Here is a 27,075-nt window from a genome sequence, read left to right as displayed (position 1 = left end):
TTTTTGTTCTTTCCTTTTGTAAGCAGAAGAGAGGATTTGAACCCAGGTTCTTTCAGCAATTTTTTCTACTGCATCATGTGGGGAAAAGCTTAATCATGGCTACTATAGAAAGAAAGCAGTGTTGCTGAGTATGAAACTACTATAGAAAGAAAGCAATGCTAATAAGTCTGAAGACTAAAATCTTGAGTCAACCCCCAATTGCAATTAGCTGACAAGGCTGCTTTACCCCTAAATCTATTGGGGTACTAGGATTCATGGGATCTTTTGGCTTTGGTCTTCTATCTTTTAGCATACTATCAAAGTTGAAATCACAAAATAACTACACAGTTTTGCTCTAGAAATGTATTTAACATGAATTATCAGAATATGGGATTTGGGAAATCTTAATTCAATAATGAGCATCCCAATCTAAATTGAACTACCTTAAACATTCACCATGAATAGTTAGAGGAATTCTTAGCTCAACAATATATAAATCTATCAATAATGAAATCTATAGAATAAAAATATAATCCTTCATAATAATACATGGGTACATAAGTATTGCTATAAAGAGAATGGTACCAGATTACCTGCTCTACCTACAGAAGTTAAACCTCTGGTCAGCCTCCTTAGAAGTAATATAATGCCAGCGGCAGCTAGGTGGCACAGTGGATAAAGCACCAGCCCTGGATTCAGGAGAACCTGAGTTCAAATCTTCCCTTAGACATTTGACACTTACTAGCTGTGTGACCCTGGGCAAGTCACTTAACCTTCATTGCCCCACAAAAACAAACAAAACAAAAAAAAAAAGAAAAGAAAATTACTGAGAAACAAAGAGATTGGACGTTATGGTCAAGACAAGGTAAAATAATGCCTATTCATATTGGAAACCTGAAGGTGGCTCAATACTCATCCACAATGAAAACTGCCTCAGACATTGGTTTGGGACTCTGACCCCACCCTCCCATTAAGTAAACAGAGATCCATCTTTCTCCTCCAAGGCCACAGAACTGAATCACAAGGGAACTGCCCTAGGTCTAGGATAAGATCCTATCTGTGACCAACTGGGGGACATTTCTGTACTGCCAGGAGGTAGGTGGGGGAGGGGAAATCTCTTCTATTTCCCTCCTCCCCCATTTAAATAACCAAGAGGTACACTGTCAATCATGACATTCCAAAGGATATTGAAACTGAGAAAATCTTGGAACATTCCCCCATCATTCCCATTGGTAGGCCGATTGTGCAATATCCACCATCAATTATGCCCACCATATTATTTACAATGGGAGAAGCTAAAATATCCATTGGCAATTATGGCATTATCAGAGAAAGGGAGGGGCTAGAGATACCTTGTAACAATAGTTACCACCTATTACTGTCTTAACTATTACTCAGCACAAAATTCTCACTAGACTGTGTTTGCATTTTGACCCTAACGGACTTGTGCTTTATTCTAATATTTAAAGCACAAGTATATAATCACACAGAATTACAAATATTTGTGACTTTGTTCAACAGAAGAGCTTTAAATATGTTCAGCCATATACATCTGGGCATTTGAGTTTAGAATTAGAGCCCTACATCTTCCCATCTATATCTTCAACCTTGTTCAGTCATTTTCAGTGATATCCAATGCTTCATGACCATTTGTAGCAAAGATATTGAAGTGGCTGGCCATTTCCTTTTCCAGCTCATTTTACAAATGAAGAAACTGAGGCAAAGAGGGTTAGGTAACTTGCCCAGGGTTACAAAGCTAGTAAGTGTCTGAGGTCATATTTGAATTCAGGAAGATTAGTCTTCCTGACTCCAGACCCAGCACTCTAGCCACTGTGCCACTTAGCTGCTCTATATCTTTAACTTACCATTTAAAATATTTATTTCTGCATCTGTGATGATATGAAAGGATAACTGATTTGGATCTAACACATAGCAACACTCAACATTGAAAACACTTTTCTATGCATTTGATTTCTAGCTTTATTTAACAAGAGACTCATGAAATGCCCTTGTGTATAACTTCAATTTGACAAGTTTGATCCATTCCAGAGGTTATAGCAGAAAACCCACCCCACAATGCAAAGACTGGCTGCTATAGTAGACTACCAGGAAGTTTCATCTAATAGAGAAACAAATACAGTATGAATTTCCCCTTCCCTAGTTGATGTGGCAATAACTCTACAGCCAAACATTTCCTCCTAAAGGAGAATAGTGTATTCCCATCTTTGTGAATATAATCAACTACAAATTATATCTATTTTAAAGTCATATTTATTATAGACTATTCCGTGGGAGTATAAAATATTCCACTTTCATTTTAGTAAGAACACTGAATGCTGGGGAGGTATGTTCTCCTTACCCAAACATTGATGCACTATTGGGGCTGACCATATGTATTATTCTTTAACTAGAAAGAGGTGCCAAGTGAAGTCTGTAAGAAAGATAGCTCAAAGGAGGCAAGCTCTCTTTAACTTCCAAATCCAAGAACTATGCCTAGGAGGATTGCCTCCATGGGAGAAGATGTCTTCTAGGTTATATGACCCATTATTTCAGATAATAATCCATATCATTTGAAAAGGGCCACAAGTAGCAACATGTTACTTCTTTGAGGGTTTCTGTGACATTATTCAAGTTTAATATTTCAGTTCGGGTTTTAACATCAGGTTGCTTGTGACATTAACATGGTCTGCTGTATGTTCATAAGGTTCATTTAGAGAAGCAATCCCTGAATCGAGAAAAGGTCAAATGATATGAACAGGCAGTTTTCAGATAAAGAAATCAGAGCTATCTATAGTCATATGAGGAAGTACTCCAAATCACTTTTGATTAGAGAAATGCAAATTAAAACAACTCTGAGGTATAGCTCAAGCTTATCAGATTGGCTAATAGGACAAAAAAAGGAAAATGATAAATGTTGGAAGGATGTGGAAAAATTGGGACACTAATGAACTGTTGGTGGATTTGTGAACTCATCCAACCATTCTGGAGAGCAATTTGGAACTATGTACCAAGGCCAACCAAACCATGCATACCCTTTGATCCAGCAATACCACTACCAGGTCTGTATCCCAAAGAGATTATAAAAAAGGAAAAAGAACATACGCATGCAAAAATATTTATAGCAACTCTTTTCATGGAAGCAAAATATTAGAAACTGAGGGGATCCCCATCAATCGGGGAATGGCTGAACAAGTTGTGGTATATGAATGTAGTGGAATACTATTGTGTAATAAGAAATAATGATCAGGCAGACTTCAAAAAACCTTGAAAGACTTTATAAACTTATGCAAATTGAAATGAGCAGAATGAGGAAAACATTATACACTGTAACAGCAACATTGTGTGATGATCAATGATGAATGACTTCACCTTCTCAGCAACTCAATGATCCAAGACATTTATAAAGGACTCGATGATGGAAAATGCTATGCACAACCAGATAAAAAAACTCATGGACTCAATGCAAATCAAACCATACTTTTTCAGTTTATTTTTTTCCCTTTTGGTCTGTTTCTTCTTTCACAACTGTGACTAATGTGGAAATGTGTTTTACATGATTGCATATATGTGTATGTGTACATATATTTTTATATATAACCTAAATCAAATTGCTTACCATTTTAGGAAGAGGGAAGGGGAGGGAGAAAAATATGGAATTTAAAATCTTGTAAAAATAAATGCTAAAAATTGTCTTCACATAAAGTTGGAAAGCAATAAAATACTATTAGAGAAGCAGTCAACAAGCATTCAAACAAATGTTTTTATGTTCCAGGCACTATGATCATGCACAAGAAAGATGCCCCTCCCCCCCAAAAAAGCCCCTGCTCTCAAAGAACTTCCGTTGTAATGATGGATACCACATGTAAATAATTAGGGACATACAAGATACCTACAGAGTGGATGAAGGCAATTCAAAAGCAGGCAGGGTATGAGTAGCTATGGGAACTGGAACCCTAAAGAAGGTAAAAATCTGAATTGTGTCCTTAAGAAAGCTGGAGAAATCTGGAAGGAGCTGTGTCCTTCTTTCTTTTTTTTTCTTTTTTTTTTGCGGGGCAATGATGGCCAAGTGACTTGACCAGGGTCACACAGCTAGTGTCAAGTGTCTGAGGCCGGATTTGAACTCAGGTCCTCCTGAATCCAAGGCCAGTGCCCTATCCACTTCGACACCTAGCTGCCCCAGCTGTGTCCTTCTTTAAGCCAGGAATCATCTGAATAGATATGGTAATTGAATTGCAATCACAAAGTGAGCTTACATAGAGCAGAGGTTCTTAAACTACCCCCTTCCCCCCCTCATATTATTGGACCCCTTTAGTCTGGTAAAATCCGTGGACCACTTCTCATGATAATGTTTATAAATTCATGAAATAAAATACATAGGATTATAAAGGAAACCAATTATATTTAAAAGTTATCAAAATGTTTTTAAAGTAATTTCATGGGGTCTAGATTAAGACCCCTTGGTATATAGAAAAAGAAGAAGGGGACCCAGGACAGAGTTTTGGGGGAACTCCCATGGTTAATACAGCATGACATGGATGAAGAAGTAGCAAAGGAGACTGAGGAGGAACAGTCGAATAGATATGAGGTCAGCCAGAAGAGAGAAAGAGAGCAGTATCACAAAAATCTAGAGAACAAAGAACTCGGGGAAAAAGTGATCAATAGTGGCAAATGCTGCAGAGAAGTCAGGGGTCGGGATTGAGAAAAGACCATTAGATTTGGCAATTAAGAGACCACTGGAAACTTTGCAGAAAGCAATTTCAGTTAAATGATGAGGTCAGAAGCCAAATTGCAGAGCAGCTAGAAGCAAATGAAAGGAGATGAAGTAGAGGCACAGATTATAGGCAAATGAAAAATGGCCTTTGCTCCCCTCCCTTCTCTACCTGGGTATACCTTGGCAGTATTTTCAGATCATTATCTGAGAGTATCATGACTTCCTACCATTTTTCTTCATGGCTTTATACAATTTAATGTTCAAACTAGGGAAATTAGAAATTTCCTCCAGGTCAAACAATTCTTGAAACCTATCCACAAATTTATTTTCCTTATCTAACCTAAATTTCATGACCCAGAGGATAATGGTGGTGTCTTTACACAGGTGGTCAAAGGTGATAAGGAGCTCATCCAGGAAGGGGTGGGCATATACAACATCTGTGGCTAGAATATAGTCAAAATGGTTTGAAGACTTGGGGAAGTTCTTCTCTAAGCCCATCCCCCAAGATAATTCCTTCACATGAGGCTGATGTTTGCATTTCATTTTGGTGTTTCTGGAAACATTATACCGAAGGTTTCCAAGTAAATTGGGCAGGTCTGTGGCAATCACTCGGGCACCTATAACACAAAGGAACAATGGTGAAAGTCACCCCTTCAGTATGGAATAAAATGGTCAAACATCATACCCATAAACATCCAGAAAGACCACACTGACCAAAAGCTATTATTTACCCAAGGGACCAAGTACTCCAACAACATACACTGAAATGAAAGCCCATTCACCAAATTAGTATTCAAATAGGCAATTCAAAATGTTGGGCTTCCATAGTACTAAAAGATGGACTAAAAAATAAATACAATTTAGCTAAGTTCTTTCCCTATGCGCCTATTATAGGCTAGAGAAAAGGATCTTATCAATGAATGCTAAGTGGCAGTTCCTCTTCTATGGAAATGGTCATCAGGTGTAACCAGCAGTCGAAGGAGAACAGATTCTATGCCAATTCCCTACCTAAGCAAAGACAACGAAACCTTCCCAAAATGCATTCAAACTAGCATATTTAAGGAATTTGTGTCTTGTTTTTAACTACCAATTTTGTCAAAAGAATGGACATCTAATTAATTTGTCAAATCTACCTCAAAAGTTGGCAATTTATGGGTACGAATAAAATTTTAGGCAGCTAGATGATGGAGTGGATAGAATGCTAGACTTGAGGTCAGGAAGACCTGAGTTCAAATACTTCCATTTACTAGCAGAATAATGTATGGTAAGTCACTTTATTTTTCTCAGCTTCAGTTTTCTCATATATAAAATAGATTGTAATAACTACTTCGCTGGATTAAAAGAGATAATATATGTAAAGCACTTTGTAAACCTGAATGCACTATGTAAACATTATGTAACATTAAAACATTATGTAAAAAACATTAAACATTATGTAAACTATGTACAGGGTGAGCCAAAAGTCACAAAGGTGTTTCAATATTTAATAACTCTTTTATTTTTGTTTTTAATTTACTATACCATAGCATCATATACAGCATGTATAGGGAATGAATTTACATTATGTGTGAAAAATCAAATCTCATAAATGACAAAAAATAAAGAAAAAATAATTTTCAAAAAGTTATTGAAACTTTGTGACCTTTGGCCCACCCGGTATTATTTCTACCAATACCAAGTAGAGTTCAACTTTGTGTAAAGAACTGTAGTACACACTAGACTCTTTGGTGTTGATCACGACTCTAAGAATGTCATTTAGCCAGTTGGAAAGGTACAAATTGCTAAGACCTGGGGCCCTCTTAAGGTTTTTTAATGCCTATGCATAAAAGAATAAGCCTAACTTAAAAAAAACAAAACAGACTTTTTTTTTTTAAAGAGAAAAATTGAAACAGATTTAGGCATGTCTATAACACACACAGCTAGATGAAAAAAGAAGAATCAACAGAACAAAGGTAAACCAGTTAAAGAGAGAGTGAAAATGAACTAAAGAAGCAATTCCAGGTACAAATACATAGAAACAGAAGACAACCTCCATTCTCAAATCTTCTGTGTGGCTGTTCGAAACAAGTGTTCCTTCAGAAAGAAGGTATTCAGTCCCCAAAAGGGAATGCACAGCTTTGTGGAGGGCATGAGAACTTGACTAGCCTTCATCTCATCTTAGAATCATTAACAAGCATGGATTATCCCTGTCCCTAATTCTTTTTCCACCCTTCTACTTATCAAACTTTATAGGGGTTGCCACCCACTCACTGTTGGTTTATGCTTTCTGTGATAGCAGAAGTTGGCATATAACTGTGCTTTCACGAAATATTCTGAAGGAACCATTAATACTGACCTTTTAAGGATAGATCTTCCTGATGAAGCCTATTGAAAGTATTTGAAAAGCTAAAAATAGCTACATAATATTTTTCACCAGATGGTGATGGACACTGATGTTATTTTTCATTAGAACCCCTAACTCCAGCCAATCAAAAGTACCCAACTTACCCAGTAAACTTGCCACTATTGAGACTAGTCCTGTCCCAGCCCCAATTTCAATTACATTTTTGTCAACCAGATTATACTGCTTTGAATTTGTTTCCAGAAAGTGACAGAGAACAAGAGCCTGTAAAGGAATGAAAAACAGAAATATTGTGCTAGCAAATCACAAATGAAAATGAAATCCCTCCTTTTATTGACCTAGAAAATGTATTTTGCATGGACTCTCCAAGCATATTTGCAACACTTCATAAGAATGTCAACAGAAAAAAAATATATTCCAATGAAATCAACCAATCACCTTAAGGAAAACTATGAACAAAAATCATGGAATGTTCCAAAAACCTTAAGTTCAGTCATTTAGGTTCAATCAGGTCTCAAAAGTGGAGGAAGGAAAGAGGATAACTTTTACAAACAAGGGCTCTTTAGGTTGAGAATAAGGAGTTACTACTGGTCAATTTTCATAGTGAGGCAGATTAGTGATTGTCCCCAAACACCATTTCCTTGATGGTACGATACCTTTTTAGAAGACTATTAGTGTCAAGGCTGGGAATGAATTTATTTTTAGTTATTTGATATGAACACAGCTAGTATAAAAAGAGGAATTTTAATTTTCTACCAAGCACCTGGAGTCATGAAAACTAAATATATAAACAGTGCTTTCTGCCAGATCTTCGACCCAGTCAATAATCTTGAAAAAGCAGAAATGGGACTGATAAAAGCAATTTCCCAGTCATGTAGTATCTATCTTTTAGTGTTGTTTCTGTTACCAAGACTCAGTAGGGATCATGGTACCCACTATCTTCCACTGCATGTTCTACTACATAACAAGAAACTCTCTTTTAAAATTGTTAACGTCTGAATATAGATTAAAGCAACACTTTTTTGAGGGTGGGCAAATTGGGGGAGGGTTGGTCTGTGGTTTTTTTTACAACATGACTAATATGGAAATATGTTTTACATGATTGCACATGTACAACCTATATCAAATTGCTTACCATCTTAGAGAAAGGAGACAGGAAGGAGAAAGGGAGAGAATTTGGAGCTCGAATTATTTTTAAATGTTAAAAATTGTTTTTACATGCAATTGGGCAAAAATAAAATATTATATTCTTTAAAAAGATAACCTCTTTCCTGAAAAATGATTTAAATATTAAAAATAATACCGATGGCCAGACAACAGCACCATAGCAATCAGTGGCTTCTGTAATTCTTATCTCATGTCCAGCAAAATGAAAACCTTCCCAGGAAGTGGTTGTTATCAGAGATGGAAAAAAACATCTTGCCATGATCTCTGAGACCACCTGTTGGTCTTCATTTTCTCCGTTTTTGCCTGGAAATAAAATGACAAGGGACAAAGAGTTTTAGCAAACTAATATGTTAAATATAGCTTCTTCTCTTTTCCCTCCGTAAAAAAGGAAATATGTCTACAATTTTATAGACTGACTAGGAATCAAATGGGAAATTCAAAAGGACAGAGAGATACTAAATATAATCTTACCTAAGGCTATCTCCCTGACTTTTCTCTTAAGTTCAATAAATATTGATACACACCCCCTCCAACTTGAACTTACCTATGTGACAGTATGGATTATGAAAAGGGATCACACAAGTCATCGAGTTGCTCTGATGACAAAACCATCCATCACTAGTGCAGCCTTGTCAATCCACAGCAAAAATTAATCACCTGCAACCTTCCTAACCCTCAATCAACAAATGCTAGTAGTAGAATGAATAAACTCAGCACTCATTGAGGATGAAATCTACTCACCTGGAATAAATTGTCATCTTCCCTGAGTAAGCACATGAAAATATGTTATGGAGTATGACACAGAATTCAATCAGAAATGGTAAATCTGTTCCCTTTAGGGACGTGGCTGAGTAATTTCTTCTAATTTCTCACTGTAATTTGAAAGATCACTCTGGCATAGGTATTTGATCCAATGATTAACAATTCATTTTGATTAGGTCATTTTCCTCAAGTGATAACTAATGATGAATAGAGACTGTTTGTTCATGTATTATGTATACTTCTATAGTATGTGACACAATTGGTCATAAAATGGCATAAATAAAAAGACACCATAAGTAGGCAGAGTAGTTAGTTCTTTGTAGGATTTGTTATGAGAGACATGAAAAAGAAGCCCCAACCAAAAATATCTCTCCTGCCAGACCCAGTGATAATCACAATTGTTAAGTACATAATATTTTAGGCAACTATGTGACACAGTAGATAGTCTGGAGTCAGAAAGATGTTCAAATCTGGCCTCAGACACTTAGTAGCTGTGTGGCCCTGGGCAAATCACTTAACTATGTTTGCCTCAGTTTCCTCATCTGTAAAATGAACTGGAGAAGGAAATGGCAAGCCACTTCAGTATCTCTGCCAAAAAAGAAAAACCAAGTGGGGTCACAAAGAGTCAGATGCAACTCAAATTACTGAGCAACAACCTAGTATCTATATGAATACCTAGAATACAAGGCAGCATTTATTGTGTCAAGTGGCTTGTAAAGACAAAGTATATTAGAGGTTCAGAATGTGTATTTTAAAATTCTAAATGTGGGTTCTAATCTTTCCCCCAATTTTGGGGAGAAACTGGATAAAATCACTGATAAATGAGTTTAGGTTTTTTAAGGGTTTACTAAAAGATATAAGATAGTAAAGAAAGAGAAAGATCGGGAACAGATTTCTTATAGCATGGAAATCCTAGCCTTCCTAAACCTCCCACTTGATGTCCTGCCACCAAGCTGATGTCTCCAACCAAAAGAGATCAATCAACCTTCAGCCAGCATCTGCTTCCTACTTCATGTTCTCCTCCCAGAAATAGAAGGTTCTTCAAGCTGATTGGCTAGCATCGTTCAAATCCATTGGTTCACTGGACTTGAAGGTGGTCTAGAGTTAAGTTCAAAGTTTTTTAGCTTCTGAGAACAATACCTTCTTAAGGGCTAGCCAGATGTGCTTATAATCTAGTTAACTGAAGTAGGCTAATCAGCAGTCAATCAATCTCACTTAATTCAATCAGTTTAGATTAATCTCCAGGTGGGCCTTTGAGTATCTGCTAAATCCCCTTATCTACCACATTCCATTATCTTGAAACAAGAAAGCATAAATGCAAAAATATCTAGTGGGCAGTTGGACATGTGGGACTAGAGTGAGAAAAAAACAATACTGATTCTAAAGGAATAGGTCATCGATTGGGTTGGAAAAAGCCGTAAAGATCTTCTGACCCCATGAAGCATCAAGGGGTCCATGAAGCATCAAGGGGTCTATGAATAGATCTGGAGGGAGGGAAGAGTCAATGAATTAGATGGGGGAAAGAATTACATTTTTGTTTTCACTAATCTCTAACTGAAATTTAGCATTTCCTTCAATTATTTAAAAACATCATTCTGAGAAGGGGTCTGTAGGCTTCACCAGACTAACAAAAAGGTCCAAGATACCCCAAAAAGATTAAGAACCCTTTCTAGTCCAACCCCCTCATTTTACAGATTAGGAAACTGAGGTCTAGAGAGGTTCCATGAGTTCACACCAAATCAGATGAGTAGTAAACAGCAAAACCAGGATCTGTAGGAGAAACACATATTCTGTCCTGGAATCCAGTACTTCTTTCCAGTACATCATTGTTGTTGTTTGTTCAATCATTTCAGCTGTGTCCAAATTTTTATGATTCCATTTGGGGTTTTCCTGGCAGAGATATCGGAGTAGTTTGCAATTTCCTTCTCCAGCTCATTTTATAGAAGAGGAAACCAAGGCACTTGCCCAGAGTCAATCTGCTAGTAAGGGTCTGGGGCCAAATTTTAACTCGGGAAAATGAGTCTTTCTAACTCCAGGACTAATGCTCCACCTAGCTGCCCAAGGACACCATGCTGACATTAAAATAGAAGTGATTAGCAAATTGTTTTCCACAAACCTCTCCAACCTAAAGAAGATATGGAGTGCACACAACATAGAATGAATGCAGAAAGAGCTTCTGTGCCTAAGGGAAAGAGGACTGGAAACCTAGCCAGACCATTCATCTTCCCCAAGAATTTACCTTGGGTAGGGATGCTAGCTAGGTCCCCACAGCCTCTGTTCAAGGAGGCTGAGGATGCCCAACCCCTGGGGTTATATGCCCAAAGCAGAAGAGGCAGAGTCAAAGAATGAGGAAAGAAGTCAGAGATAAGTGAGTGGGATTGCAAGAAATAGGCTGGAAAACCAAAGTCCAAGTGAGAAAACGAGTAAAAACCTATCTCACAAGCAGATAAAGCAACAGAGATATTCATAAAGAGAAGAAAGAATTAGTAAAAACTCAAACACAGGTCAGAATGCAATGAACAAATATTAAAGTATCATACTATAAAGGATACTTTAACCAATAGAAGAATTCTATGGATCCCTCTGATATGATGAAGAAATAAGAAGAAACTCTAGACTGGTACAAAAGAGAAAAGAAACTTTAAAACAGGGCAAGAGTTATAATTAGATCATATATCAGAGCTCAGTGCAGAATTTCAAAAACAAGAGTACAGAATTTAGAAGACAAGAAGGACAGAAGCATACAGAAAGTTTGTTAGAAGGGATCTCAATAGCTATTAACTCTATGACATGTACAAAAAGGACTCTCACTATAAAATACCAAACAAGTGATGATCCAGCCTATAGACATGAAGGTTTCCAATGGGTGAGGGGAATCTCACCAACTTCTAAAGCAATCTATTCCACTTTTGGACAGTTCTCATAGGAAATTTGCTTATTTATTTGTTTTCCTCAATGTCATCCAAATTTGCCTCTTTGCTGCTTCTTTTTTTTTTTTTTTTTGGTGAGGCAATTGGGGTTAAGTGACTTGCCCAGGGTCACACAGCTAGTAAGTGTTAAGTGTCTGAGGCAGGATTTGAACTCAGGTACTCCTGACTCCAAGGCCGGTGCTCTATCCACTGCGCCATCTAGCTGCCCCTGCTGCTTCTACCCATGCTCCTAGTTTTGCCTTCTAGATCCAAACAGAATAATTCGAATCCATCTTCTATATGACATGCCTTGAAATACTTGAAGCCATTAGGGTTAAACCAATGTCTTATACTGAATGCCACATAAGCGCACATTGGATATGCAACCTGAATATTAAAGGTCATTCATTTTTTTAAATCAAAAGAAAACAATATCAGGCATTCATCATAATAGGTAAAAGAAAATTCTTAACCAAACAAGGAATAGAAGCAATTACAAAAGATTTTTTTTAATTTTATTTCCTTGAAATTGAAAAACTTTTTCAGGTAGGGTAAGAAAAGAGTCAATATCATTAACTTTTACCAAATATCTTTAATGAGGGGCTGAAATCCAAGATATGCTCAAGTGATAAAGGGAGATGAATAAGCAAATCTGAAAAGAAAAATACAAACTATTAATAACTATATGAAAGATTGCTCCAAATCATAGAAAATTAGAGAAATGCATGTCAAAACAACTCTGAGGTTTTACCTCATATCAAGCAAATTGGCAAAGATTATAAAAGATAGAAATAATTAGTGTTGGAAGAGCCAAATAAAAACAGGCAAATTTGATACACTATGAATGGAGTTATGAATTGGCTCGACTATTATAGAAATCAATTTGGAATTATTCTAAGACAGTAACTAAAATGCTTATATATCCTTTACCCAGAGATCTCATTGCTATATGCAAGGTCAAACATAGGAAGAAAGATCCCATAAACACCAAAATATTTATGGCAGAAATTTTGGTGATAGCAAAGAACTAGAAACAAAACAAAACAGGGTTAGGGAATTGTGAAATAAATTGTGGTATGTGGAGATAATGGAATATTACTGTACTGTAGATGAAAATGAAGAATACAGAAAAGCATGAAAAGATATATGAACTAATCAAACATGAAGTAAGACGAACCAAGAAAACATTATCCATTGACTAAAATAATGTAAATAGAAAGATCACAAAAAATCAAAATTAAATTCTGTAGCAGCATTTTCTTTTGTTTTTGTTTTGCAGGCAATGGGGGTTAAGTGACTTGCCCAAGGTCACAGAGCTAGTAAGTGTCAAATGTTTGAGGCTGGATTTGAACTCAGGTACTCCTGAATCCAGGGCCGGTGCTTTAACCACTGCACCATCTAACTGCCCCCCAAAATTAAATTCTGTATAATTATAATAATCAAATTTACTCCCCCCAAAAAATTATTCCACCAGAAAGAGATAAGAAAATTCACCTTACTCCCTTCTTTACATAAATGAGATGATCTAGATATATAATATTGCATTACTGTAAGACAACTGAAATATTGGTTAGTTTTACAATTATTTTTTTACTTTTTAGTCATAAGGAATGGTTCCTTGCATAGGGCAATGGAGAGCTATATTTGGAAATGAAGGTTATGTTTAAAAATATCAATTGAAAAAGCCATACCTATACCACAACATTTACACTTTGGCTTCCACCTCTGACCTGAAACACACACTCCCACCTCTGGAACCTTCATTTTCTGACTAGTGCACATTCACTTTATGTTGCCCAGATCCCAATCTACCACACCACTTCCAGCAATCTGTGTCCCCTTCTCTTTCAATCCACCGCACCCCCCACTTTCCAACTTTAGCTCTGAGAGCAATAATCCAATCAATACTACCATTCTAGAATGAGCATGTCAATCAATTACCCTATTTTTCCAAACACCATTCACTTTGACTGCCATATGTCTGTTGTCTTTCCCCATTAGAATGAGCTTCTTGAGGTTAGAGACAGTCTTACTTCCTAGTTCTCCATTATGCAATTCTTCATTCATTCATTCATTGTTTGTGTCTGGATTTGGAAAAGCAACATGGTATGGTGGATAGACTGATGACCTTGAAGTCTACCTCTGACACATATGGCTGTGTGACCCTGGTCAAGTCACTTAAGTTCTCAGTAATCTAGGCAATTCTCCAAAACTATAAGTTGCAGGTGTAGAAAGGACCCAACATGAATTATTTTCACCATTCATGTCTCCATTGTGCTTTGGGTAACAACTTCAATTCTTTGTAGACTATGGCATTCCAAGACTTGCAGCTTTACAATATCCCTAGGAGAGCACTGATATTAAAAAGGGGGTCTCTTGTTTCAGAGATAAGTAAAAGATGGGGGGAGGGGGTTGGAAATTAACAGTTGGGGCAGCTAGATGGCACAGTGGATAGAGTACCGGCCCTGGAATCAGGAGTACCTGAGTTCAAATCCGGCCTCAGACACTTAACACTTACTAGCTGTGTGACCCTGGGCAAGTCACTTAACCCCAATTACCTCACCAAAAAAAAAAAAAAAGAAATTAACAGCCATTGTTGGTGTGACCTCTCCCAAGGCCAGAGCCCTAGCAGGCACTTCCTGCCAAATTGGTTAAATGTCCAACCTTTAGCAAACCTATTGCAAAAGCCAAGAGAAATAATAGTTTCCCATGGAAATACCTACCATCACCACAGACCATAGAAGCATCTACCCAAAGAAGATGGTTCCATAATAAAATGATATGCTTTAGCAACAGCCATATCTTACATTAAATTTCACTACATTTCTACCTGTACAATTGGCTACATCCACATTCAGGAAGCAGCTCCAAAAGGCACAGATAACATCTCTGGTGTGCCTTATTTGACCTTTAGCTTTCAATTCACCATATTCACTTGTCTTTGCTAAGATTTTTCTGGCACCTCCTGCTCTTCTAGTTCTTTAGGGAAAAAGAGAGAACATTAATTGCTTCCTTGACCTTTATCTGAACTTGTCCTCATGGGGCCCAATGCACACTCCTTCTAGGTAGTAGCAGTGTTTTGACATGTCACCTAAGGTCTCAGGGACTAATAGAAGTTAGAGCACACTAAATCCCAAGTGCAGCACTAGGTTCTGAGTCTTTGATATAACAAGTTTGCCAATGAGCATTTGCCAAGATAACCTCACATCTCTGCCAATGCACTTTCCAATAAGGGCTGGTTGGACAAAGCAGCCTGGCTATCCTGATAGCTGCAGAGATGATAGCAAAACCTTTCACTGTTTTTCACCTAAAGAACTATTTTAATAAGTATAACTAATAATTTCTTTCCAAGCATGACCATATTATGCTCCTTTGCCTTTATGGGGAACATGGGGGAATGAGTGCAACATTTCCATGTGGATGCAATATTGTAGTAAAGCTACCTAATACCCACAAAATTACAATCAATATATTTGTATTTCCCAAAACAAGATATAGGATATACACCCATCAGTGGACCAAATCTGCTTACCATATAGAGTGATTCAGAATAACTTTTATAACCAGGAGGGACAGGTTATGTTTTATATGGAAAACATTATAATACTTAGAATTCATAAGCGATAGGCAGGTTGAATAAAACTTAATTGACAATGGTTCATATTCATGTTCCTTTTTGCATTTAAATGCTAACATGAATACTATAGACATCGCATAAGAAGCCATCCTTGTAAAAATAATTAGCCTATTAACAGCATGAGACCAAAGTGGATTGGTCTTTAGTTCTTTACTACAATGTGTCTTGGAATTACTTTTGGGATTAGAAAATGACAAAGCTCTTTTCTGAATAAAAGTTTTAGGCCTTTATTTTCCTTTATTCTGTCACACTTGGATTTTTAAGGTTCCTTTTCTTTTATTTCTTACAAAGACACTATTTCGGTTCATAGCCTTTGGTCCCAATTGAAGTAAAAAACATAATTCAAGGGACTAGAAATTTCTAAAATTTCATCATTAAAAAAAAAAATCTACAAATGGGAAGTTGATCCTTATCCTCCTAAAGCATATACCCTAAAATTTGAATAATCAATCAACTGTTTGGCGCTGTGGCAAGACAAGTGACTTTTTCATTCGTTTTTCTTCAGCTTTCAGTTTGAATACAAATATTTTCTTTTGACAATAAATGGTATCAAATAAATGGGATTCTACTCTAATTTTGGGGGAAAAATTACTTTTCCACCTAGACTCTCCTTTTGTTACCTGGTACCTTGGAAATAAGAAAGCTGGAATTGGAAATCCAGCTTCCACACTGAACCTGTTACCTCAGCTGTGTCACATTGCCTTCACTATCCTCCAAATGAGAATCATCCCAATTTCTGGCATCTAAGCAAAAGATGCTGATGTGAATCTGAAATATCATGTTATCATCTCAAAAAACAAATCCATCACTAACATAGGGGTACTGGAAAGAGCAGATAAGGAACTAAGATATAACCAAGATCACTGCATTCATTACAACATGCACTTCACAGATTTCGTTGGCTAATACATTTTAATTATTTGTGATAGCACATTTTATTAATGTAATGAAGTCTTAGAAACCTGAGACTTTATGCCAGCTCTCTGCTATTAAATCTTTTCCAAGAGGTGAGGAAAGACTACCAGGTGCTCCTGTTTTCCTGAGAATTAGAGGGGGTTTGTACATGAAGTGAAAATTAGCAGGTTTTACCACATTATGAAGATGATTTTCTTGAGTGGAAAATTAAAGAGTGTTCTATAGTGAACTCACTTCCTTTGTTTGATTTCAGCAAGTCTTCATGTATGGGGGCCCTGTCTACTGCTTCTTATTTCTATTGTAGGCCAACAAAAACATGGACTTACAGAAGGTTCAGTTCATAGAAATACCTCAGTACTTTACCTCAATTCCCTGTCTGATACACATTTAAACAAGTCTTGAAAGGCCATCACAAGTGAATTCAAGCTTCCATTTGGAGACTGTCGGGGAAATCTGGGTTTGTGCAAAATTCAAAGTGAAACCCCTCTAGGTGATGAAAGAAGCTATCATTCAATAGGGACATCTATTTGAGGATGAATGTCATGTGCCCCTTGCAGACGCCTGGAGATAAAAAGTCACCGTTTAAGATCACAGGCCAAACTGAAAGATAAAACCCTGAATTCCTTAGCAATGTCAAAGTCTGAGGCCCTTCTTTCCCAAGAAAAAATTCCTGAAATTATTCCACAAATGTTGTCCATCTTTAGTTCTTCATGAATAGTAGCTGCCAAAGTTCTAATTTAACAAAGAACAGAGCACTATGCTTAGCACATAGTAAGTGCTTGATAAATGCTTCTTGACTGACTGACCAAATGACACTATCTTTTACAGTCTTGTAGAAGGTAATGTTACTTCTAACATTGGAAGACTATAAATGTCAAAGAAAATAAGAAAATGTCATTGTTCGGGTATGTCTGACTCTTTATCACCCCATTTGGAGTTTTCTTGGGAAAAATACTGGAGTGCTTGGCCATTTCCTTCTCCAACTCATTTTACAGATGAGAAAACTGAGGCCAACAGGATTAAGTGATTTTCCCAGGGTCACATAGCCAGTAAGTGTCTGAGGCCAGATTTAAATTCAGTAAGATGAGTCTTCCTGACTCCAGGCCCTGTACTCTATCCAACTGCATCACCTTGCTGCCCAAATAGAAAGATAGAGCTTAGTTAAAACTTGAGTATCAACTAAATTAGACAATTAATTTTTTCCAAATAGCATATGTTTAAAAGAACTTTTAAGTCACATTACTACAATTTACCTTACATTGTATCTTAGAATCTCACCTTAGAACAAACTATTAAATATCTCCCTCCAAGGAAGAGGAGTTATTACTTTTCAAAATATTTAAAAGTTCCTTTTAAATGAATAGATTCATTTTGTAAGTATATGCATTGTAGTAACTTGGCTCACAGAATTTATCTTAGCATCCCTTAAATGTGAGGCATTCCTTCCATACCAGTAAAGTTTTATTTTGTTTTTGTCTTTGTATGACCAGAACTTAGCACAGTGACTGATACTTTGGAAGGAGTAAGGAGACTGAGTAAGAGGGAAGTTGGGGCAAGGGAGACCCGTGAATTTATTAGTGTAGGGAAAGCATAGTGAGGAAACTCCTTCTACCAATGCAGTTAAGAAAATGCTCTATAAATTATAGTCTTAGACATTTGCCTTAAATATTGAGAGGTTAAGTGACTTGCCCAGTGACACACAGTCAGTATTGTTAAAGTCAGGCCTTGAACCAAGGTCTTCTTTACTCCACGGTCATCTCTCTATCTATTTGGCCAGGTTGCCTCTTACCTGAGAGCTAGTAGGGGCTTAACAAATGCTTATAAAAAGGAAATTAATTCAGTTAAATGGAAAGTTATTCAAGTCAACTTTCTCTTCTTTCTAAAAAGGAAAGAGCATTACATAAATTTTATCTTCTACAAATTCCAGGTGAACCCATTCCAATTTCAGAAATGTTTACAAATCAATACAAACTTGAGATTCTTGAAACCTCACAAAATGATCTTTTACAGTTTATTCCTTTTCATGTGATGTCCTGAGAAGAAAATCATTTTGGATCCTGTCTGTAAGTTAGCTATGGTTATTCAAAGGCATGGAACCACTGAAATTCACCAGATTGACCAGGATGAGTATATATTAGACCCAGTGATGGTCCTTCAAGATAGAGAACACTCAAATATAGCTAAATATAGCTGGCTTCATCCTAGTACCATATCAGATATGCTGTATAGAGTCCATTGAATATTGGCAAGGATGCTGTAGGTGTGAGAGACTTGAAGTAGTCATAAAAGGGGATTAATGCAGCAAGGAACATAGACAACAATCTATCAATATCATGCTAAAAAGTGAGAGCTCAGAAAATGCATAGCACAAAATTAGTTTTGCTTGTTTTGGTTTGTTGTATAAAGGAGATAAAATAGATTTTAGTTATTTGAAAAAATATAAGTTTTTACATGAAAGTACATAGCATCCAACACAGGGCACATCTTTGAAATGTGTAGAAACAGCAGTATTTTGTAAGGTTACATGGGTGGCTTTAAGTTAGAATGAAACATGAGTCCTGGTGGCACCTGGTGCTAAAGAGTTTACTGATCTCTGTCCAAGAATAAGATGTTGAGTGTAACAGAACTAGGGCAGGAAAAGTCAACATGCTTTAGTACTTTAAAGTACTTTATATTCCTCTAAGTAGAAGCCATTCCAAATTAACTTCACCTTGCTGCAGTCACTCTAACTGAAATGAAAGGGATGCTCATCAATTGGAGGATAAATAAATGGAATACTATTGTTCTGTAAGAAATTATGAAGAGGAAAGTTTCAGAGAAACCCGGGAAGGTTTGTATGAACTGATGCAGACTGAAGTGAGCAGAACCAGGAGAACAATTTATACAACATGGTAAAGACAAACAACTTGAAAAGAATTAAGAACTCTAATCAACACAATGACTGTGATTAAAAAAGAGGACTCATGATCATACATGCTACCACCTAGACAAAAAAGATGATAGACTAAGGGTGAAGACTGAGACAGATGATAGATGATAGATAGATAGATAGATAGATAGATAGATAGATAGATAGATAGATAGATAGATAGATAAATAGATAGATAGATTTGGAGATGAACAGTATAGGAATTTGTTGACTATGCATATTTGTTATGAAGGGTTTTTCTTTCCTTTTCAATAGGTGGGGAGGGAGGGAGAAAATAGATTTTTATTCATTGAAAAAAACAAAATTAATTTTAAAAACCTCAAACTCTCTCGGTAATACTTGTATACCCATTTTTATAACTATACTTGCTACATATATGTGGACAGGTTTTTTTTTAATCTTTATTTATATTGATTCCCTGTCCCAAACCTAAATTAGTTCATACTTCCTTTGAATGTTCCAAATCTGTGCACACTGTGCTCATTAACTACCGCTAATGACTAAAATAATAATGTTCACTATTTAGTGATATTCATGATAACCACAGAAATTTGGGGCAATCCAAGCTAGTTAAACAGGAGATTGCATGAAGTTATCAGAAGTTTCCAACTGGAGCAACACAAATCACATTCAAATAACCCAAGCAGGTCAACATTGAATATTTAACTACCTGTCCTGCCCAGAGATCTCCTAACCAAGGAAGATTCTCCAGATGTGTAAGATAGGCCAAAGAAGGGGGAAAACAGTTATAACTCCTAGAAGTATTACATACAATGTATGGGGAGAAGAACAGCTCACTCCAACTAATCATCTCCATTAATGACATGGAAAAACGACTGTTATGATTGCTCTGTACACTTGTGTCAATCACAGCACTGTTGCTTCAATATTTGTGTGGTTATCTTTTTCATCTCAATATGTTGATGATTGTATGGGTATGGCAATAATATGTGTTTCCATACAATCACAGTTGAAATCTTCACCAAACATGGGATTCATTCCAAAGACATAGCACTGAGAACAGAATAAAAAATTAAAATTCTCACTGCTTCTGGAAGGCAAATCATAAAAAAGGCTAATAAAAGCCCAAATCTAGAGCTAAAAAGGACTTCAAGCTATATAGTCGACCTCGTTCATTTTACAGATGAAGAAACTAAGGCCCAGAGATGTTATGTGATTTTCCTCAATGTCACAAATGTAATAAGTATCTGAAGTAGAATTTGTACTTCAGTCTCTGAATCTAGAATCAATTCTATTTTCCATTATACTGACATGTTACATACTTGCCATAAATCAATCTAAAAGAGAGGCCAACATTCATAAATGTAAACTGACTGGAGGGGAAGGAGAGTGAAGGGGACTGGACATAAGATTTCACTGGTGTAGGGAACTCCTAGAGAGAGAATCATCTCAATCAATACATTTCTATAACTGTTCTTCAATTTAGAAGTTTGTAGCCTGTGGCACTAAGAACATCAGGCCTGGAGTCACGAAGACCTGAGCTCATATCCAGCCTCAGATATCTGCTAGTTGTGTGACCCTGAGCAAGTCACTTAACTTCCATTTGCCTCAGTTTCCTCATCTGTAAAATGGGGATAATAATAGTGCCTACCTCCCAGGGTTATCGTGAGATTCAAATGAGATAATAATTGTAAAAGTGTGGGGCAGCTAGGTGGCGCAGGGGCAGCTAGGTGGCGCAGTGGATAGAGCACCAGCCCTGGAGTCAGGAGTACCTGAGTTCAAATCCGGCCTCAGACACTTAACACTTCCTAGCTGTGTGACCCTGGGCAAGTCACTTAACCCCAATTGCCTCACTTTAAAAAAAAAAGTGCTTAGCATAGTGCCTAGGCCATTGTAAGCACTATTTAAATGCTTGTTGTTGTTGTTATCATTATTATTATTTGGACATGATCACAGAATTTCATCCACTGAATGTATATTTATTTTATTATATGCATTTATTGTATAATGCACATGTGTTATATAATATATAAATATATTTGTGGAGTAGCCTCTGAGGCTACTCCTTCTCATTCCCATTCCCATTGGTGGGTTCAGTCTCCAAGGGAATAATTACTAACCATGATATCAAAAGTGGGTCTGAGGGGCAGCTAGGTGGCACAGTGGATAAAAACACTGGCCCTGGATTCAGGAGGACTTGAGTTCAAATCTGGCCTCAGACACTTGACATTTACTAGTTGTGTGACCTTAGGCAAGTCACTTAATCCTCATTGCCCTGACTCCCCCCCCAAAAAAAAGTAGGTCTGTGCTTCTAAAACTCTAGCTCGTGAGCCCTACAATGGTGAGCTTGTCTTTAATACTCAACCAATAGATACAATTAGAACAAAGAAAAGGCCAATACTAAGATGGCAAGAACTATATACCCTGCTCCCCCCAGAAAACCTTAGAGCATGGCCTCCCACAAATACAGACAAAGTCCATCATAAGCAGGGGAAATCTTCACACAGCTGGTTCCAAGCTCCCCTTGCAATTCAACCAGGGAAACTTTTTCTGACTTTATATAGGTATTATAGGGCATCGACACACTTTCACACTTGGTTTCATATATTAACACTACATTACCTCTGTTATTTGTCCCTTACTTTCTGAAATTCAACTGAGCTGGAGAGGAGGGGAGACTCTATAATATATGTGTCTTTTTACCAAATGAATAATTTTTAGATGTTTGAATATATAAATTTATTTTCATGCTTATATTTTAATATATGTGAATTTTTACATAGTTTTCTTTACATGATAATTTAGTCTCAATCTTTTATTAAATCTCAACTTAGTCTTGTAATTTATAAGCATGAACCTATTGTTTAGGCCTCTAGTCCAGAAAGACTTTAGATTACGTATATTCAAAAGTCGTACACATTTAACAGAGCATATTTATATTGATTATTTTTTACAGTTTTTACTTCAAAGTATACATTATATCAGTATATGATATCAGTGCTATGGAAATGGACATTAAATAAATATTAAGTCTAAAAATAATTATAGTAATGTTAGACATATGATATATATGCTAAAAGATACTTTGCATTCTGGCTTCCAACCTCATGGTTCAACTGAGACTGCTCTCTCCAAAATTACCAATTATCTCTCTTTTTTTTCTTCAGGGCAATGGGGGGGGTTAAGTGACTTCCCCAGGGTCACATAGCTAATAAGTGTCAAGTGTCTGAGGCCGGATTTGAACTCAGGTACTCCTGAATCCAGGGCCAGTGCTTTATCCACTGCGCCACCTAGCTGCCCCAGTCCTGGGCTTTCTTAATCAGGGTCTGAGTGGAGATGGTGTTCAAGGTGGCCACCCCACTAATTATCTCTTGATTGCCAAATCTTATTATCTCATCTCAGTCTCATCCTTAAACTCTCTGTTTCTTTTGACACTGTTTGATCACCTTCTACTGGATACTCTCTCTTAACTGGCTTTTTATGATAGAATTCTTTCTTGATTCTTCTCCTAACTATTCAGTTCTTTCTTCTCAGGATTCTTTGCTGTATTACCATCATATCATCCTGTATCATACTCCCTAATTATGGATGTTCCCTAAGGCCCTGCCCTGGGCCCTCTTATCTTATCTCTCTATACCCTGTCATGGAGCCCTCATCCATCATCTCTCATGGGTTTTTACTTATCTCTAAGATAACTCATCTATCTATATATCCAACCCCAGTTTCTCTCCACCCCGCCCCTAAGGTCCGGTCTCCTATTGCCAACTGCTTATTAGATGTTTGAAATTGGCTGTCCTGGAGACACCTTAAACTCATATCTAAGGAAAACTCATTATCTTTCCTCCTAAGCCCACCCTGCTTCCAAACTTTCCTAATTTCTGTCAAAGTCACCACAGTTCTTCTAGTCTCACAGGTTTGGAACTCTGTGATACAGCCAAACTAATCTTTCTCTCTGTTCCTTACATACAATAATCCAACTCTTGTCTCTATGACTTTTTTTTTTTGGCAGGGCAATGGGGGTTAAGTGACTTGCCCAGGGTCACACAGCTAGTAAGTGTCAAGTGTCTGAGGCTGGCTTTGAACTCAGGTCCTTCAGAATCTAGGGCCAGTGCTTTATCCACTGCGCTACCTAACTGCGCCACCTAGCTGCCCCTCTGACTTTTCAACTGACCTCCCATGCTTTCAAAGCACCCCCACCTCACTTTGATCTTCCCCTCTTTCTTTAAGATGCAGGTCAAGCTCTGCCTTCTATATATTCTTTCCTGATCTCCCCAACATAGCACCAGCCTCCCTAACTACCTCATATTTATTTGTATGTATTCTCTTTCCATCTAATCTGAATACTTATATATGTATATATGCTTGTGTATATATTGTTATATGTATAAACACTTATGTGTGTATGTATACTCTGTATATATACATATATATGTAAGGGCTAAAATTCTAGCTATCTAAAATCTAATGAGTGGTCACCAATAAATTATAAGCTTTAGCAAGAGTATTTAAGTGTTTAAGTATTTATTAAAGAGCATTAGGATCAGAGAGAAAGGTAAAAATCTAACTATTTCTGTGAGACCCTTTCATCCAACCCACCATGGCAAGGTCAGGAACCAAAAAGAGACAGAACCCTTCTGCCAGCGTCCACTTCCTACTTCATGTCCTCCTCCCAGAAATGGGAGGTTCCTCAAGTTGATTGGCTGGTAGCCTTGATAGACAGTACTCACGAGCAAATGTCACTTCCTGATGCTAAGGACCTTAACCTCATGGCTTGCCCTCAGAGGCCTTCTCCTCATGGCAGAGCTTTTCTACAGTAAGTCTCCAGCAGGTGGCATCATTCCAAATGTTACATATATATATATATATATATATATATATATATATATACTTACATATGTCCTTGTTGCCTCCCCAGATAGAATGACAGTGCTTTGTCTCATTCTTTGCATTTGGGTCCCCAACACCTAGCACAATACATTCCTAGTGCTGAGCACAGGCAGTAGACACTTTATCAGTGCTTATTGAGCATTATATAGAGGGAGCTTGGTGACTAAGTGGTTAGAGCACTGGGCCTGGAGTCAGGAAAACCTAAGTTCAAATCTAGCCTTGGACACTTACTAGCCATGTGATGATGGGCAAATCACTTAACCTCTGTTGGCCTCAGTTTCATCAACTGTAAAACACAGTTAAAACAATGCCTACCTCTCAAGGTTTTTTGAGGATGAAATGAAAGAATATTTGTGAAGCACTTGGCACACAGTTGACTCTGTATAAATGTTTATTCCCTTCTAACACCCATCCCCAGCCTTACTCCCACAGCCAGGGCTGATTGACAGTGGCTGGTACTTAATAAATACTTGTTCTTTGTCATCAATGAAATTAGTAAACATTTCAAAAATAAAACATATGTACTTCCAATTATTATCTTTTTAGCATTGATCAAGAAATATAATGAAATATATTTTTCAAAGGTTTTGATTTTTCTTGCCTTCTCAATGGGTGGGGGAAGAGAAAATAAAAGGGAGAGAATTTGAAAATAAAAACAAAAAAAATTGAATTTTTAAAAAGAAATAGAATAAAAGAGAAACTTCCTTTACCTCCTTGAGCTTCTGCTTCCATTATTTCATCCGTTAATAAATGACTGTATTGTGATTTCATTTCCATTCTGTAAACTAAATAAGATACCATACAATGAGTTTATTAAAATAACAAGTTGTTGAAAATGAATACTGAACATTTAAGTTTATTCAATATCCTCTTATCTCTAATATAATGCATAAAAAAGAGGTTAAATTAAAATTTTAAATTATTAGCTAGGAAAGATTTTTTTTTAATCCAAACAGATTTTTCCCCATGGAAATATGACTTTTTAAAAAAGGGAGTTAACAAACCTAGACATTTTAGATGTTTTTGGTAGGAAGGTTAACAAACAGATCATTCACAACAGACCTCCAAAGGGAGTTATCATCTTTATGTTGACTAGTGAAACAAAAACCCTATAAACTTAGCAGCAATAAAAAGCTAGTAGACAGGGGATTGTTGTTTTCAGATTAGTGAAACCACAGCATCAGCTTTAATATAGGTTTCATTTTTGACAGTCAAACAAAACTGTCCTTTACCTCTACCTATCCATTATCTGCCCATTGTTATATAGCAAACGGCTCAATATGCAAATGTATTTAGTAGCATCTACTTACTATCAGTCTTTTTCTCTCTGTCTCTCTGTCTCTCTGTGTCTCTGTATTTCTGTCTCTATGTCTGTCTCTCCCTCTCCCCCCTCCTTCCCTCTCCGTCTCTCCCTCCCCCTCCTCTTCCCCCATCTCTCCCTCTCCCTGCTTACACACACACACATACACACACACACACACACACACACACACACACAGAGATACACACATTCTACTGGTTAAAGACTTCAGAACCAAAAATATTTTTTTTGTTTCTCAACTCTAGCATATAATGTGAGCAAATGCAATATTGTAACACTCACCGGAACTTCAGGACTTATTGATTTGCTACTTTCTATCTCAATTTGGGGTCTGTAACAAGTTTGGATTATACTACCTTGCATTGATATAGCACCACCTTTCTTCTGAAGACTTCAGATTACTCAATCCACACATCCACCTTCCTGTTCACAGCATCCCTGTAAGTTAAATTGGAGACAGGAATTATCTTCCCTCTATTTCATAGACAAGGAAACAAGAGTGGTTAAATTACAGACTTATCTAGGGTTACACAGTTAATCAGTGGCAGAACTGGGACTCCTAGTTCCCTGTTCAGGGTTCTTTCCAGTAAACAAAGTGGTCTCCATTTACTGTAAATTTGCATTAAGCCTACTGCTTATTGATCTGGTGGTAAGTCTAAACATACCCAAATGTTTCAGTCATGTTTTCCTGAAGGCATAGAGGACCATCCACAGCTTCTTTTTCTTCTTTTTTTTTTTCATGATGAGACCACTGATTACCCCCTGAGAGAACAGCACTAAAATGAGCTAGTACTGTAAAAAGTTGGCAAGGAGATCTCAGAGAAGGGATTAAGGATCATGACAGCTGCAGCTGAGGTGCCTCTGGCTGTATAGCACTGAAGGCCTGGAACATCTATGAGCAAGGGAGCTAGGGAGCAACTACAGGACATTACATAAGGAAGGAGTAGCTCAGAATAATAACACATCTTAATTTAATTCTCCAAACACTGATTATATGCCTATTACCTTCAAAGTGCTATGGTATACCTTGGGGACACAAAGCTCCTGACTTCAAGGATCTTACAGTTTAGGGGTATGGGGGGGGAGGGGACATGTTTACAAATAATATAATAAGATAATTTAAAGAATGATTAAGTGTATAGAAGCACCAAGGTTTAGATTTGGAAGGGATCTGAAAGATTATCTATTCCAACCCTTTAATTTTATAGCTAAGGCAATTGAGGCCCAGAGAGGTGGTCCAAGGTCACTCAAGTATTAAGTAGCAGACATGGGATTTGAACCAAGGTCCTATGACTCCAAAACCACAATGCACACTTCTAAATATCAAACATGGTATCACAAGGTATATGTGTGAAACATATATGTATATGTAATATACACAACATATATTTTTTGTTTATATGTAATATACACAATATATTTGTTGTTCAAGTTATGTCAAACTCTTCATGACCCCTATTTGGGGTTTTCTTGGCAAAGATACTGGAGTAGTTTGCCTTTTCCTTCTCCAGTTCCTTTTACAGATGAGAAAACTGAGGCAAACAAGGTTAAATGAC

At 37.0% G+C, this 27,075-nt stretch overlaps 1 protein-coding gene across 7 annotated transcripts; it reads right to left on the bottom strand.

Annotated features, from left to right (window-relative positions):
* Positions 1-3,721: 3,721 nt before the first annotated feature.
* On the bottom strand, positions 3,722-26,338 carry LOC122751687 (protein-lysine methyltransferase METTL21E-like). Of its 7 annotated transcripts, none has more exons than XM_043998825.1 (7): positions 26,185-26,338; positions 25,802-25,957; positions 24,909-24,983; positions 12,453-12,521; positions 8,335-8,501; positions 7,178-7,295; positions 3,722-5,307 (listed from the first exon to the last, which is right to left on the bottom strand). In XM_043998825.1, exons 3-7 carry the CDS (start codon positions 24,973-24,975, stop codon positions 4,904-4,906), a joined length of 825 nt encoding a protein of 274 aa, XP_043854760.1. In that variant the 5' UTR covers positions 24,976-24,983; positions 25,802-25,957; positions 26,185-26,338; the 3' UTR covers positions 3,722-4,903. The 7 variants fall into 7 exon arrangements, with proteins under 7 accessions (XP_043854760.1, XP_043854758.1, XP_043854763.1 ...); XM_043998823.1 differs by having other exon boundaries at positions 25,876-25,957; XM_043998828.1 differs by lacking the exon at positions 12,453-12,521.
* Between the last annotated feature and the right edge of the window lie 737 nt (positions 26,339-27,075).

The sequence above is a fragment of the Dromiciops gliroides genome, chromosome 3 (genome assembly GCF_019393635.1).
Source record: "Dromiciops gliroides isolate mDroGli1 chromosome 3, mDroGli1.pri, whole genome shotgun sequence".
NCBI classification, from domain to species: domain Eukaryota; kingdom Metazoa; phylum Chordata; class Mammalia; order Microbiotheria; family Microbiotheriidae; genus Dromiciops; species Dromiciops gliroides.
The sequence above is the reverse complement of the archived record's forward strand: the minus strand, read 5'-3'. Positions and strand labels throughout refer to the sequence as shown.